Raw genomic sequence first — 14564 nt, forward strand, 5'->3', positions numbered from 1 at the left:
ACCAACCCTTAATAGGATATTTTTGAATTTAGACAATGCAACAACAATCGAGATTTTTTTCTCAATATATGCCATAAATGTTATCAGTAAAAAAATACAGGTGTTTTTTTTTCGTGGAAATAAAATGTAAAAGTAATTTGGTCACTCAATACAATTCTAATTAATTTGCTTAACTCTTATCAAGTTCACATTTGAAATGGGGGAAAAACTTTCAACAAAGGAATCATAATAATGGAAACAAATTTGGAAAAATTAACAGATTTTCCATATTAATTTAAATACTAATCTAATTAAAAATATATATTAAAAAAAAAAGTATTTCTTTTCATGTAACATAAGTTCAAGCTCCATAATTAATCATTAAAAGTAATAGATAAAAAAACATTTGAATTGGAACTACTCTGAATTAACTTACAAAAAAAACTAATGTAGAATATTAAGTAATAACAGAAATTCATCTTCAATATTCAATTACTCAAAACTACATATTATTTTTATATAATTCAAATAAGTGATATATATATATATATATATATATATATACCAAGGTCTAAAAACATTTATCGTTTTAAAAACATAACCTTTAAAGTTTATTCGGGATATCTCAAATCTTTACGCCTGTTCTGTAATATTTTAACAACATATTTTAACATTTAATATATATATATATATATAAGTCTAAAAACATTTATCATTTAAAAAAAAACCATAACCTTTAAATTTAATTCGAGGTATCTCAAATCTGTAGGCCTATTCTGTAATATTTTAACATTTTAAACAAAATCAATGGTTGTTGAAAGTTACAGAAAAGGTCTACTGCATTTATTTAATAAAACAAGAAACTATATATATTATAATACATCACAAAATTGTTAACAATTTTCATAACATTTCGTTTCTAAATTAAATAAAAAATCACTCCCCTGCATACTACTCTTTTAAAATAAATCATTACTTATTATTCATTAAAATCATTTTAAATTCACACAAATTGAACATAAATCACATAAACTAAAGACACCCTAATGTCTAACACTAAGCTAAGCTTTAAACAAATCATTTTTTTATATTGTCGCTTTTGTTTTTGGAATATTTGAAAACATTAATTCAACGCTATGTGCTCTGTGTCTTGTTATTTTCGTTTCATCAACACAAAACGGCAACAGTCAACATGTCAAACACAAACAGTGAAGAAGCTTTCAATATTCGTACCGGCTTTGTCAAGCCCGAAACCTTGGAAATAGCCAAAAATGAATTACGTGAGACACCAGAAATTAAAGAAGCAGCCATTAAAGAGGTAATTTTTGAATCAAAAAGAAACATTTTGGAAAAAAATAATCAGAAAAAATTCCAATAGTTTTAGAATTCGTCTTTTTAAAAAATAAAATAAACAATAATAATTTATTTTTTTAGCTACGCGAATTGTTAAATGCCTGCCCAGATCTTAAATACAGAGATGATGATGACTTTTTGGTTATATTCCTGAGAGCCTGCCACTTTTATCCACAGAGTGCATTTGAAAAGGTATGTAGAAGATGGTTTTATATCCCAATAAAATAGAATGTGGTTATACGAGATTTGAGGACTATGAAAACACTCATCATATTTTTTAGTTGATCTGTTCCTGAACTACAAGAATCAACAAATTTTTACTACGTTAACAATTAGTAAATACGGTAACAGACCAACAGACTGCAGACTTTATAAATTATATCAATGTTTACAAATATCGTCATTGGAAACCATTTGAATACAAATTTACAAAAAATATTCAACGAGAACCTTGAAGTCTTGTAGTCTACAAATTATTTAAATTGATTGTGTAAGGTAGGGAGCGAGTGAAATAAAAACAAAAATACTTATAGTGATGTGGAATTTCTTTAAAACTTTTCAATTTTTTTAAATAAAACTATTTTTCTGTGCTTCTTTTCAAATCAAGTGATTGATTTATGAATTACCTTATTCTAATCTAAATTTCAGATGATGTCTTAATAATGTACAAACAATTAAAAAAACTCCTTTCAATGAAGACAATGGATTTTCTTAGACAAAGCCTTCTCATATCAGCAAATTGATACAAAATAATAACATCCTTTTCGTATTATTTCTTTTTTATTAATTACCCAACATTTGAACTTTCATGACTTCGTTTTTGAAATTTCTGATAAGAAATTCTCCATGTCCAATAATTATTGTCCATTGTTGCTAGTACATGACGTGCATGCACATATGTATATACACATGTCCATAATTAGCATTTATTCAAAATGAAATTTTGCAATTTGACGATAACAAAGAAGCTCCGTGTATATACCTTTGACATGGTTTTGGTTTGTCTCTGAGACACATTAAAGACTTCTTCGAGGAACAGAAACAACAACAACGAAATGTATATATTATGAGATAAGGGACAGACTATAAATATTAAAATAATTACACTAACTAATAATAATTCTGTTCGATAGAGGCGTCTTTATTTCTGACATTTCAACTAATAAGATCCGTGTGTATTATAATTTCGTAAACACTTGAAAAGTCCCTTATCATTGAAAAGAAGAAATTTCCATTACTATCTGTAGAGAGGGGGGAGAACGCAAAAAACTAATCTTAAATCACTTTTGCTTGTGGCTCCAATGTATATGAAAATAAATTACAGTAAAACATTATTAATGGGTAATCTTGGAAATTGAAAAAATTGTAAAAGACATTAAAAAGTAAAAATGTTTTTTAAGCTCCCATAGAAAATTAGATTTACCAATTTTGCAACATTATTTCTTACATACATTGTGAGACCAATTCCTGTTCCAATATTCCAAAATATGAACCTAAAATTACATTTAAATTTATACCATGCAAGCGTCTTAAATTCTCCTAAAAAGAGTTGTATTTGAATATAACAAACGTACGGTCTCTCGTCGTATCGCTCAGAATCTTCCAACAGAAAAATAACTCCCAATTCTATTGCTGTAAGCACCTGCACCTTGCATCTTCTAAGGTCATATTCTTAAGAAGAAGTAACTGAAATAAATACTTTCGTTGGTGGGAAAGGGCACCAAAATGTATGTATAGAGACAATCACACAATGAGTTGTTTGTTCTCAGAGGAGACTTTCTAAATTCTGTTGTGTACAAAACAGGAATAGTCTTTTGGTTCTCAACACAACATTTAACATATTGTTGTTAGGGTATAAAATTATTAATTATATAATCCAAACGCCTTACGTAGTTTATTTGAAAATTATCGGCATTCTTCTAAAGTAGAAAATCGTAAATTAATTGTTCACTTAAAATACCAAAAAAAATAAACATTTACCTAAACCATGCCATTATCTACAATAATTAAATTCCATCCAATATAACGATAGATGGCAACTGGTCACAATTGAAAAATTTTATGGCCACAATTTGCTAATCGGCCAAATGGTCAATGGTAACAATCATAAACATAAATATACCACACTGCCAACTGACATCATTATAGCAAGAAAAAAAACAACAATGCCAATATTTACCTTTCTTCATTTTCTCCGGGTTTTTTGACAGATGAAATCCACCTCTGCCTTCCGCAAAGAAAATGCCAGTTTGGTACATGGCCTGTGTGTCGATCATGTCCGCGAACAATTTACCAATGGCAATGTCATCAACGTTTTGAAAAACTGTGATCAGCTGGGTCGTCGTGTTCTCATTGTTAACTGCGGTGAATTGTGGAATCCCAGTCAGGTGCCAGCCGATGATGTCTTCCGTATGTTGTATTTGGTGCACATTGCCGCTCAGCTCGAAATTGAAACACAAATTCGTGGAGTTGTCTGTATCATGGATTTCGATGGACTGTCGATGAAACAAATCAAAGCCTTGTCACCCACATTCTCGAAACGTCTGTTGACTTTCATCCAGGATGCCATGCCATTGCGTACCAAAGAAATTCACTTTGTGAAACAACCTTTCCTCTTCAAAATGGTTTGGTCATTGTTCAAGCCTTTTGTTAGGGAGAAGTTGAACAAGAGAGTAAGTTTTGCATTTCGCGCTTCATTTCTTGAAAAAATAAAACTTATTAACAATTGTCTCCATTTGTTGTTTAGATGCATTTCCATGGCAATGACATGAAATCATTGCACAAATTCCTTTCCCCCGAAATCCTGCCTGAAAACTACAAGGGCAAATTACCAAAGATTGATTACAACGGCAAGGATTGGATTCAAGCTGTTGAAAAACACGAAGGTTACATCAAGGAATGGTCCGAATTTGGACCCGCCAAATGGTAAAATCGTTACCATTTATCTTATTTCATTTAGTAGTTAAGTGTTTCTAAATCATTCCTTCCTTAAGAACCTCCACTTTTTTAGATTTGAGTTTTGTTTTTTAAGTATCTAGAATGTAAATAACAATAATAATAGTAAATAAAAATAAAACATGTTTTAAATAAATTTCATTTGAGTGTCTTTCTTTTTTAACTAATTTTATTCGTACTTTCATTTGGTTTATTTTCTATACGAAACATAACAACAGTATATGTATATCATTTTTAATAAAATATTTCTTGAAATGCCAATTATTTGTCAAAAATCGTATTAAGAAACCACAATTACCTCTCGCTGTAGGTACAAATGTGAAATATTTAATAAATCTTAAACAATAACAATCTTCCACCATTTCCTTCATCTCAATTCATATTAACAACATTTTAGTTTTGTTGAAATGGGGGAAATTGTTTGGCATAACAATAATTGTTGATTGTTGTTTCTTAAATTTGTTACTTTGTTTCAAACAAAAAATAATAAATATTTAGTATGTACTTTTCCTTTTGATATAACATAACAAAAAATGAAATAATAATTACAATAGATAGGCTAATTCCAATTAAGCATAAAGGGTGGTTTCCACATTTTGCACATAACCTCAAATTGTGTATGCAGTTGTTATATTGTTGTTGTTGCTAATGATGGTTGTTGTTGCAATATTCTACAATGAGTGATCCGTTGGGATTTTTTGTTGTAGTTATGATATCATTATTTTTACTCCTCCGTCCTGTTTGATTGATGGCAGGTTTTTAGTTGTTGTTCTTTTTTCATTTCAATAATGGCATAATATCTATTTATGAGTTTTTTTTCATAGTGTTTTTTGTATATTTATAAAATCATATTGGCTGGATCTTCAATAAAGTCACGGAAATATTGCAACCATTTAGCTGCAACAGCACCATCAACAGTTCTGTGATCAGCGGATAGGGTTACGTTCATTACATTAACTTCCTTAAAGCTGTAGGGAGAAAAATTCAAAAAATTAATAAACCAATAAACATAGATGGCGTTAATATTCGAGTCAGATACACTTACCCTTTAAGACTGTCGGGATCAGGCAAAAGTTTCTTGGAAGTGGTGCCTACTGCTAAAATGCAAGACTGTGGTGGATTGATTACAGCACAAAATTGTGAAACGCCTAAAAATATGCAACAAAATGTTTTAATTTAATATTTATTCGAATGTTAATCTTTGTTCTATATTTAAAAAATATTGCCATACATTTAATGTATGTCAGTGTTAGACAATGTGTACCATTAATTTCAAGTAATATATCACGCCTAAATTGTGTATTAATCAATTTTGTGTGAACAGTCCAATTTTGTTTAATAGACCTGCAAACCAGGCATTTATACAGTATATCAGGCATGTATACAGTACTTTTTTTGTAGGAAAAAAATAATTTTGTAGGACTTCATATTGAAAATAATTTTTGATTCTTAAAAAGTTAATATCGGATTTAATTATCATGATACTATACCATTTTTTCATAAAGTATTTACAATATTTGAATCGGATGCTTGGTATTTCATGTAATAATTAGTATTTACATCGAACTGAGATCTACATTATAGATTGACAAGGTGGCTGGCACCAAGGTATAAAATATTCATACCTTTTTTTCTCACCGCGGTATTAAATATTGATACAAAATATTCAGTCAGTTTGTAACTAACGACATTTAAATATTTTTTATATTCAAAAATCTTTAATCTGCACCTTATTCTATCTTGAAATTGACAAAATATCACTCATACTACGGAGCAGTAATTTTTGTGATCTTTCAAAATTTGCATTCAATATAATAATCATTACCTTTTTCTTCATAAAATTAAATAAATTGTTTTTTTAACTTACCAAACATTCCCAAATTGGATACACTAACAGTGCCGCCTTGGAATTCTTGTGGTTTGAGTTTGTTTTCTCTAGCCTTTACGGCCAATTCTTTAATTTCCTTTGAAATGTCAATGACACCCTTGCGATCAGCACTGAAAACAATTGGGGTAATTAGGCCGCGATCGGTTGAAACGGCAACGGAGACATCAACATTGTCGAACCTACAAAAAAACAAAACGTTTCAAAAATGTAAATCATTGCCAAAATAGATATTGTTTCGTTTTTGTCTTACTGTCTAATAACATTGCCCATCCAATAGCTATTGGATTCTGGCACCTTGCGACAAGCAATGGCAGTGGCCTTAATAATGAAATCATTGACGGATACTTTAACACCTTGTTTCTCATATTTCTTATTGATTTTCTCGCGGAGTTTCATAAGCTGAAAAATGATGGATAAGATTAATTTTTAAATGTGTTTCATCTTCAAATTCCATTGGCAGTTGGTTCACTTACATTATCCACTTGACATTCAACAGTAACATAGTAGTGAGGTATTTGTTGCTTAGATTCCAACAGACGTTTGGCAATAACACCTCTAATGTTACTAACGGGTATGTCAATGTAGCCACCCTGGGGAGCAACTGGAGCTGGGGCAGCGGCACCAACCGAGGGAGCAGCAGCCATGCCTGCAAGATCGGAGGATTTTATTGAGCCATAAACACCACTGCCACGACCTACATGCAAAGGTATGGAATTAGTCAATTCAAAGCAGCACAGTTAATAAACACAAAAAGGATTTCAATAGTAAACCTTCTAGGCGTAATTGCTGAGCTTCGGCCAATTTCTTAGCCATTGGACTGGCGTAAACACGTGGACCACGTTGTTCAACGGCGGTCATAGGCCTACCTCCGGCTGGTGCAGCGGCTGGTGGAGGTGGTGGTGGAGGAGCAGCAGCAACTACTGGTGGTGGAGGTGGTGGTGGGGCAGAAGCTGCAGGTGCTGGGGCGGCAGCAGGTTTAGGTGGTGCAGCGGCAGCTCCGGTATCCTTGAAATCCTTAAATGCAGCAACATCGGATTCTTCTTGTACAATGATGCACATCAATTTGCCAATTGCCACATCCTTGGTACCGGCAGGAATAATGATTTTGGCCAAGTAACCTTCTTCGGGTGTTTCAAAGCCCATAGTTGCCTTGTCGGTTTCAATTTCAGCCAAGAGGTCACCTAAAAGGGGAATCATTTGTATTTTATATATCTAGAGGTAACATATAAATTAGCACGCACCTTCATTGAGCTTATCACCTTCCTTCTTTTCCCAACTGACAATTGTACCCTGTTCCATGGTGGGTGACAAAGCAGGCAATGACACTTTTATGTGATCGGGATAATCGGCATAGGCACGCACGAAATTGACACTCCATGCTCCCAATGGTTTTGTGGGTGCAACCAAAATTTGTCTTGAGGCTCTATAAAGAAGAATATTTCGTTTGCAAATTAAAATTAGTAGGGGAGAGGGGGGCACCTTTGAACACTTTTTGCTTTCAAGCCTTATAACCACTGTAAAATTAAAACATGGTTTTTTACAGTGTTTATGTTCAAATATGTATGTATTTTATTCACACATATCAGAAATGCATTAATTCATTAAAAAATATACAAAAAAAGTTCAAAATTTAAAAAAATTAGATCAAAAGTTATTAAAACATAAAATGACTTAAAAACAAAAATTAATAAATGATGGGCATGTTCAAAGGTGCCCCACCCATACGGAAATTTAAAATAACTTTTTTTGTAATAAATATATATGAAAGAAAAATGTTTGAAATGATTGTTGGAATGCAAAAAATTTGTTTGACGAAAGAAAACTATCACAGAATTCTTAAGCAATTAGAGAACAAGATTGCCATATACAAACATGTGGTTGCGGGTCGGAAAAATATGCAAAACAACTAAAATTAAAGTTAGAGGAGATGTGGTAAGCATTATGTATGCAAAACAACTATTAGGGGAGAGGGGGGCACCTTTGAACACTTTTTGCTTTCAAGCCTTATAAATTTTTTTATTTTATAAATTGGGGTTTCTTATAAATTTTTACTAATAGGTACATATGTAACCTTTAAAATGAATATACATATGACATACTATAAGCTTGATAAATATATTTTATTACTGTTTTAATGAACGAACTCAAAGTGTTTGAACAGTGGTTGGCATTTTTGAACGACATGGTTTTTTACAGCGTTTATGTTCAAATATGTATGAATTTTATTCATACATATCAGAAATGCATTAATTCATTAAAAAATATATAAAAAATGTTCAAAATTTAAAAAATTTAGATCAAAAGTTTTTAAAACATAAAATGACTTAAAAACAAAAATTAATATGGTGAAAAATGCAGTTAATTTCGTAATCTCATTAGCCCATTTAAAATTTTGAGAAATCAAAGCCAAAAGTTAAAAACCCCTTTTTTACTCGAGTTTAATAAGCATGTTCAAAGGTGCCCCACCCATGGCATTTTACGGAAATTTAAAATAACTTTTTTTGTAATAAATATATATGAAAGAAATTACATTAGTTATGTTTGAAATGATTGTTGGAATGCAATAAATTTGTTTGACCAAAGAAAACTATCACAGAATTCTTCCTGCGCCCTTACAACCAAATGAATAAAAGTTTACAAAGACACTGAGAAAACAACATGGTCACCCATGCACAATTTTTCGACAACTGAAAAAGCAAGTCAAAGTGGTTTACGCATATAGAGAACAAGATTGCCATATACAAAAATGTGGTTGCGGGTCGGAAAAATATAAAACCAAGATTTTATGAGCGCTGTTCAAAGGTGCCCCACGTTCAAAGGTGCCCCCCTCTCCCCTACTAATGGACAAAATTGTATGTTTTTGGCCAGAACACTTGTTGTAATGGTATAATAACAGAATATTTTAATCATCATGATTAAGAGATATTAAACAAAACACATTCTTCTGAGAAGTATGGATGGTTAAAAAATACTCAAATTTGGACTATCATATAATAAAGCATAAATCCTTTCTTGTATGCCTTCCTCCGGACATTCACAGCTGGATATTAATCTTCACATGCTGTGAATGTAAATTTCTTCTTTATTATTTATTCTATGCCGGTTAGAATGCGGACTGCGGAAATATTCTTATAACTTATATTGATTCCATTCTGCAACGGAGTATGAGGTGAGAAAGTCTAAAATTAAAGCCTCTGCCGCCGTAAACATTTCAGAACAATTTGAACCTTGTAAATCTAAATCAAATTGAAAAAAAATTGTTACGCATAGCCAAATTGCCTATAGTTAAAAATGTTAAATCTCCTATCGAAGGCTGCTTATGTTTAAAATGGAAAAATGAGAATTTTTATATACCCGAAAGAAGGCCCCGGATTAATATAAAAAAATATTTGTGAAGTATCAATCGTTATAACGGATATGTCGTTAAAAGCGATGCCGTTATAATCGATTTTAAATGTGTTAAATGAATGGTTCGTCAATTGAAACCTGTGTAAAGGCCCAAGCATCGAATAAGTAATTTTTCGAAATTCCTGAAAATTTGAACACCCAATAAAGGTCTCAATGAAATAATACACTTTTTATCAATTTCTAAACGTCGGACAGCCACGAAAGGTTTCGATGATTCCCAAATATGAAATTTCAAAATATCGAAACATTTTATTAAAAAATAAATTAAAAATACCGTTTCAACGGCTTGGGCGGTTTGGTCGAAACTTTGCACTACTATATTTATCAAACCTATACTATGTTCGAAAATGGTGACAATAGTTTCACATCTTCTAGTAATTTTCAACATTTGGAATAAGTAAATATCATATGAAGCGGATGGAGCATATGATTTGAATCAAATCGTAATATTTTAATCAATCTTACAATGGTATATTTTTTTCTTGCGGAAATTTCCGTTGAGGCCCTTGGATTTTCTCATGATTTTTAAAATTTACGAGACTGAATCTCCTTTTAATTAGAATAGTGTTTAAGGGTAGCCGGCCATCGGCCGGTGATTGAGACTTTCTCCTATGGACAGGTGGCAACTCCGGCTACGCGATCGCATCTCCTTTTAATTTGAATAGTGTTTGTGTAATCAGGACTTCAAACTCTTTAAATTAATACCCATATTGCCTCTGTACATTTAAAAATCGTGAGGAAATATAAGGGTCCCTACGGAACTTGGGAGTTCTATATCTCCGCAAATACGGATTTCCGCAAAAAAAATTGTACCGTTATAATCAGACTCCCCTACATGTGGTAAACATTATATTATATTACTTCGCAAATTTCTACAACAAATCTCATAAAATTCGAAATGGGATCCCGATGTGTGCTTATGAAACTTCAGGAAGGTGCAGAGATGGACATCGAAATTAGGCATTGGAAATCCTCCTAGGTTAAAGAAGGACCAACACTATAAACGTTATAGAACATTTTATGACGACGAATCTGTACAATCTAAAATCGATGAATGTACAATTTAGAACTATACACAATCAATTGTTACAATTCACTTTGTCACAATTCGATTATAAACTGAATTGCAAAATGTTGGAAGTCAGCCATATTGCGGCAAGATGTCCCTAACAATGTAACCATTATTTAACAATACTATTTCATCACTGCATAACCCATGATTTTGTTTGTAAACAAAAAAAAAATATCGTTGAAGCAAAACTATGTATTAGATACTGATTACCAAGTTATAAATTATATTATACCCAGCACAATCCGAAAGACGTTATGCATATTCCTCATAAACTTAACAATATTTTTCTCTCATCTTTGAATAAAATACTTCAAAAAATTATTATAACACTTTAAACATATATTTGAAATTTTTGACAAATATTACCGGCTTTTTGATATCAACAACAATCGCTTTGCAAAAAAAACAATCTATATTTATTATCAAAAATTGTATGAGCGACCACCAAACTAAACAACAACAAACCAATAGGTAAACAAATACATTCTGTTCACAGTAAACATATGCTATATAAAATAAAAAACTAAAACTAAAAAGAGATAGCGAAACCTATATACCCCCCTATGGCGAATTATTTCCATGGCACTACCACTAACGAATCACGCATCACATCAGTGACGACAACAAATAAGTGGTGACTGATAATAAGGCATCATTCGAGCAACGAATGTTATGTCTAATCATTAATATGGAAAGCGTTCGTTATGCTTTTTATTACCCTGCACCCCTGTGCGGAACACCGTCTAGACAAATTTTCTAGCAATTTAAGTCGGTTGACACCGCAGCTACGCAGACCAATTTGGTTTGTTGCTACAACTATAGGGAAATCTAATATTTATTGGTTGGAACGCATCATTACCCCCACCTCTCGAACGTAGAAAAAAAAAATCACAATTTTCCTTTTTCTTTCATCACCAACGGAACGGCGACAACTGACTGACATTGAGATTACACAACAGTTTATAACCTTAAAAGTGCAACAAAAATTGCAATTGCACTCCCTTTTTCGGAACGGGCCTCTGGCCAATTTCTTCGCGAGTAAATGCATTAATTGTTGTTGGAGCCCACCTCGTTACGTTTCGCTTTATCGGAAATCGACAACACTTTCCGTTTTAATCAACAATGTTATGGACAATTCAATTTTGTTGGTTGTTGGAAAATCAACCCAATCAAAAAAACCGATTTCCACCGACCTTATAGAACCAGCAGTAGGTCAAATCGTATCGAACTACTGAGATGTTAGCAAAAAAGTTGTAAAATAATTGTCATTGACGATAGAATTTGCGAATTGCATATGCTTCTTCTTATTTTGCTATCAATGGAACGTAAAGCGTAAAATCACGTCGTATAACGTACAACTAAAGCCTTGGCCACACGAGCCAACAATGTTGTATGTACTGTCAAATTTTACGTATATGAATACTGTACACGCACGACGTGTACAGTATTCATATGTAATTTTTCGTTTAGGTACTGCTCTATTCGTGTATGTATTTTTATATGTAAACCTAACAAATCAGCTACTTTGTTTTCCAGCGAAAATACTTGATGAAATGAAGTTAGATTGGTTGAAAGAAAAACATCAAAGAAAAATGCATATATATGTGTGAACACAAAAGTAAAATATGTATGTAATGAACCAATTTTGACATTCAAAACGTCGTTTGTACAGAAAAATTGACAGTATATATGACATTAAAGGCTTTAAATGAAATGACATTTGATGTTTGAATACATTTCAGAGATGAGAAATATCATGGCACAATAAATAGGTATTCTCGTGGTACAATCATACAAGGTAGACTACAGCAAATTAGAAAAGCCATATACAAAATGTGTAAATGTATGTGTAATGAAAAAATATTTTTAATTAAAGCCGTTTGAATTATGTATTTTGGTCCGTAGGGAAGAACTTTAAAATTTATGGGAGAAGTCAGTATTGAAATTATATAATTCCTATTCGATTTGGGAAAGAAAACCTGAGATTCTATTCGTTTTTAGTACAAGTTTAAAACATGTGTCAAATAAATACAACGACTTCTTGCATTTCAATTTATTTGTTCTGACATAAGGCGCATTTAGACTATGCCTTCTAAATCGACTCGATTTTTAAATCGAGGTACGAAATCCTTGCTGTTTAGACTAGTATTCAAATGAAATGAAGTGGATTTGTCAGCTGTTATTGGTTTACGTATACATACACATTTCACTGCTGTCATAATCTCTGAGACAAATGTTTAATCATTATATTCATAATTTTGTTAGGAATTGCTCTCTATTAGATCAAATATGCTAAAACACATTTGTTTTTAATTATAGCAATATTTATTATACATGTAACCAATAATAAGGTGATGTATCACAACAAAAACCTTTGTTTTTGTCACGATCTTCTGTCAAATTTTTTCATATAATATTTCATGTGGTTGGCAACATTGCACATCGAATGCAAGTAGAAATTACGCACTTTGACAGTTAATCGAGACATCAGCTGTGCTAAATGGACTACCTATTTATTGTGCCATACATGCAACAAAACAATTTTTTTTAGCAGCTGACACATTTTTTGACAGTTATTTTCAATGACTAATTTTTAAAGCATACTTTAGGGAGAAACATTTATTTTTTTTGATCCAAAAACAGGGTTGTATTTTAAATGATCTCGACTTAGTACAGGATTTCGAGCAAATCGAGATAATAAGTGGATCACAATAAAAGTTGTTGTTTAATGCGGTGTACACACTAGCATTTTTGAATGACACTCTTGCCCAAATTTTGCTTGTTTGATAGTGTGGCCACACATGTTTGTCATTCATCAGGCAACCACAAAAATATTTATGGTTGTTGGACAGTCAGTAATCGATAAAAAATTTGACAGTCAAGAATGATAGTGTGTACACCGCTTAAACGCGCCTATAACAAGCATCAAGCATGGCACAATAAATAGGTCGTCCATTTAGCGCAGCTGGCGATTCGATTAAATGTCAAAGTGCAGTTTCTACTTGAATTCGACGTGCGATGTTGCCAACCATGATTAATATTACTAGATTGACAGATTTGGCAACTATAGGGGGATAATGTTTAAATATTGTGTAGCGTATTTAATGAGGTGTAAGGGTTGATCCATGATGCAATAATAAGGTGATGTATCAAACAAAAACCTTTGTTTTTGTCTCGATTAGCTGTCAAATGTTTCCTTATAATATTTCACATGGTTGGCAACATTGCACATCGAATTCAAGTAGAAATTACGCACTTTGAAAGTTAATCAAGACATCAGCTGCGCTAAATGGACTACCTATTCATTGTGCCATGGGTTGGTCCATGATGCAATAATAAGGTGATGTATCAAAACAAAAACCTTTGTTTTTGTCCCGATTATCTGTCTAATTTTTCCATATAATATTTAAAATGGTTGGCAACACTGCACATCGAATTCAAGTAGAAATTATGGACTACCTATTCATTGTGCCATGGGTTGGCCCATGGTGTAACAATAAGTAGATGTATAACAACAAGAAGCATTGTTTTTTTTTCGACCCTCTATAAAAATTTTCCTCAAAATATTTCACATGGTTGGCAACATTGCACATCGAATTCAAGCAGAAATAACGCACTTTGGCAGTTAAACGAGACATCAGCTAGGCTAAATGGTCTACCTATTTATTGTGCCATAGAATTATTTCGGAAAAAATATAAAAATTTTAAGCAAATCTCCTAATTAAACATACTGTTGTATTATCGCGGTAACACCATTTTCAACTCATCTCTTATTTTTTCTAATACGTTTTGGGACCAATTTGAAGTGAACACCCTAATATATTCTGACAATTTATTTGACAAACAAGTAATAAAAAAACTGACTGACCAGTTTGACCAGAACATGCCCGATAAATTCAACAAATAAAA

The 14564-nt window shown here is 32.0% G+C and overlaps 2 protein-coding genes across 4 annotated transcripts; one reads left to right on the top strand and one right to left on the bottom strand.

Moving 5' to 3' along the window:
• The first annotated feature begins 1136 nt into the window (after positions 1 to 1136).
• LOC133333887 (clavesin-2) lies at positions 1137 to 4261 on the top strand. Its single transcript, XM_061542197.1, has 4 exons — positions 1137 to 1297; positions 1414 to 1524; positions 3543 to 4004; positions 4079 to 4261. Exons 1-4 carry the CDS (start codon positions 1172 to 1174, stop codon positions 4259 to 4261), a joined length of 882 nt encoding a protein of 293 aa, XP_061398181.1. The 5' UTR covers positions 1137 to 1171.
• Positions 4262 to 5122: 861 nt separating this feature from the next.
• On the bottom strand, positions 5123 to 7605 carry LOC133333899 (dihydrolipoyllysine-residue acetyltransferase component of pyruvate dehydrogenase complex, mitochondrial). 3 transcript variants are annotated; one of them, XM_061542212.1, is made up of 7 exons: positions 7417 to 7605; positions 7042 to 7356; positions 6649 to 6821; positions 6426 to 6574; positions 6155 to 6354; positions 5333 to 5435; positions 5123 to 5255 (listed from the first exon to the last, which is right to left on the bottom strand). In XM_061542212.1, the coding sequence occupies exons 1-7, from the start codon at positions 7472 to 7474 to the stop codon at positions 5126 to 5128; spliced, it is 1128 nt and encodes a 375-aa protein (XP_061398196.1). In that variant the 5' UTR covers positions 7475 to 7605; the 3' UTR covers positions 5123 to 5125. The 3 variants fall into 3 exon arrangements, with proteins under 3 accessions (XP_061398196.1, XP_061398195.1, XP_061398194.1); XM_061542211.1 differs by having other exon boundaries at positions 6946 to 7356; XM_061542210.1 differs by having other exon boundaries at positions 6649 to 6869; positions 6946 to 7356.
• Between the last annotated feature and the right edge of the window lie 6959 nt (positions 7606 to 14564).

This window comes from Musca vetustissima, unplaced genomic scaffold (assembly GCF_032173495.1).
Source record: "Musca vetustissima isolate MV318-11 ecotype Yass unplaced genomic scaffold, APGP_CSIRO_Mvet_v1 utg1463, whole genome shotgun sequence".
Taxonomy (NCBI): domain Eukaryota; kingdom Metazoa; phylum Arthropoda; class Insecta; order Diptera; family Muscidae; genus Musca; species Musca vetustissima.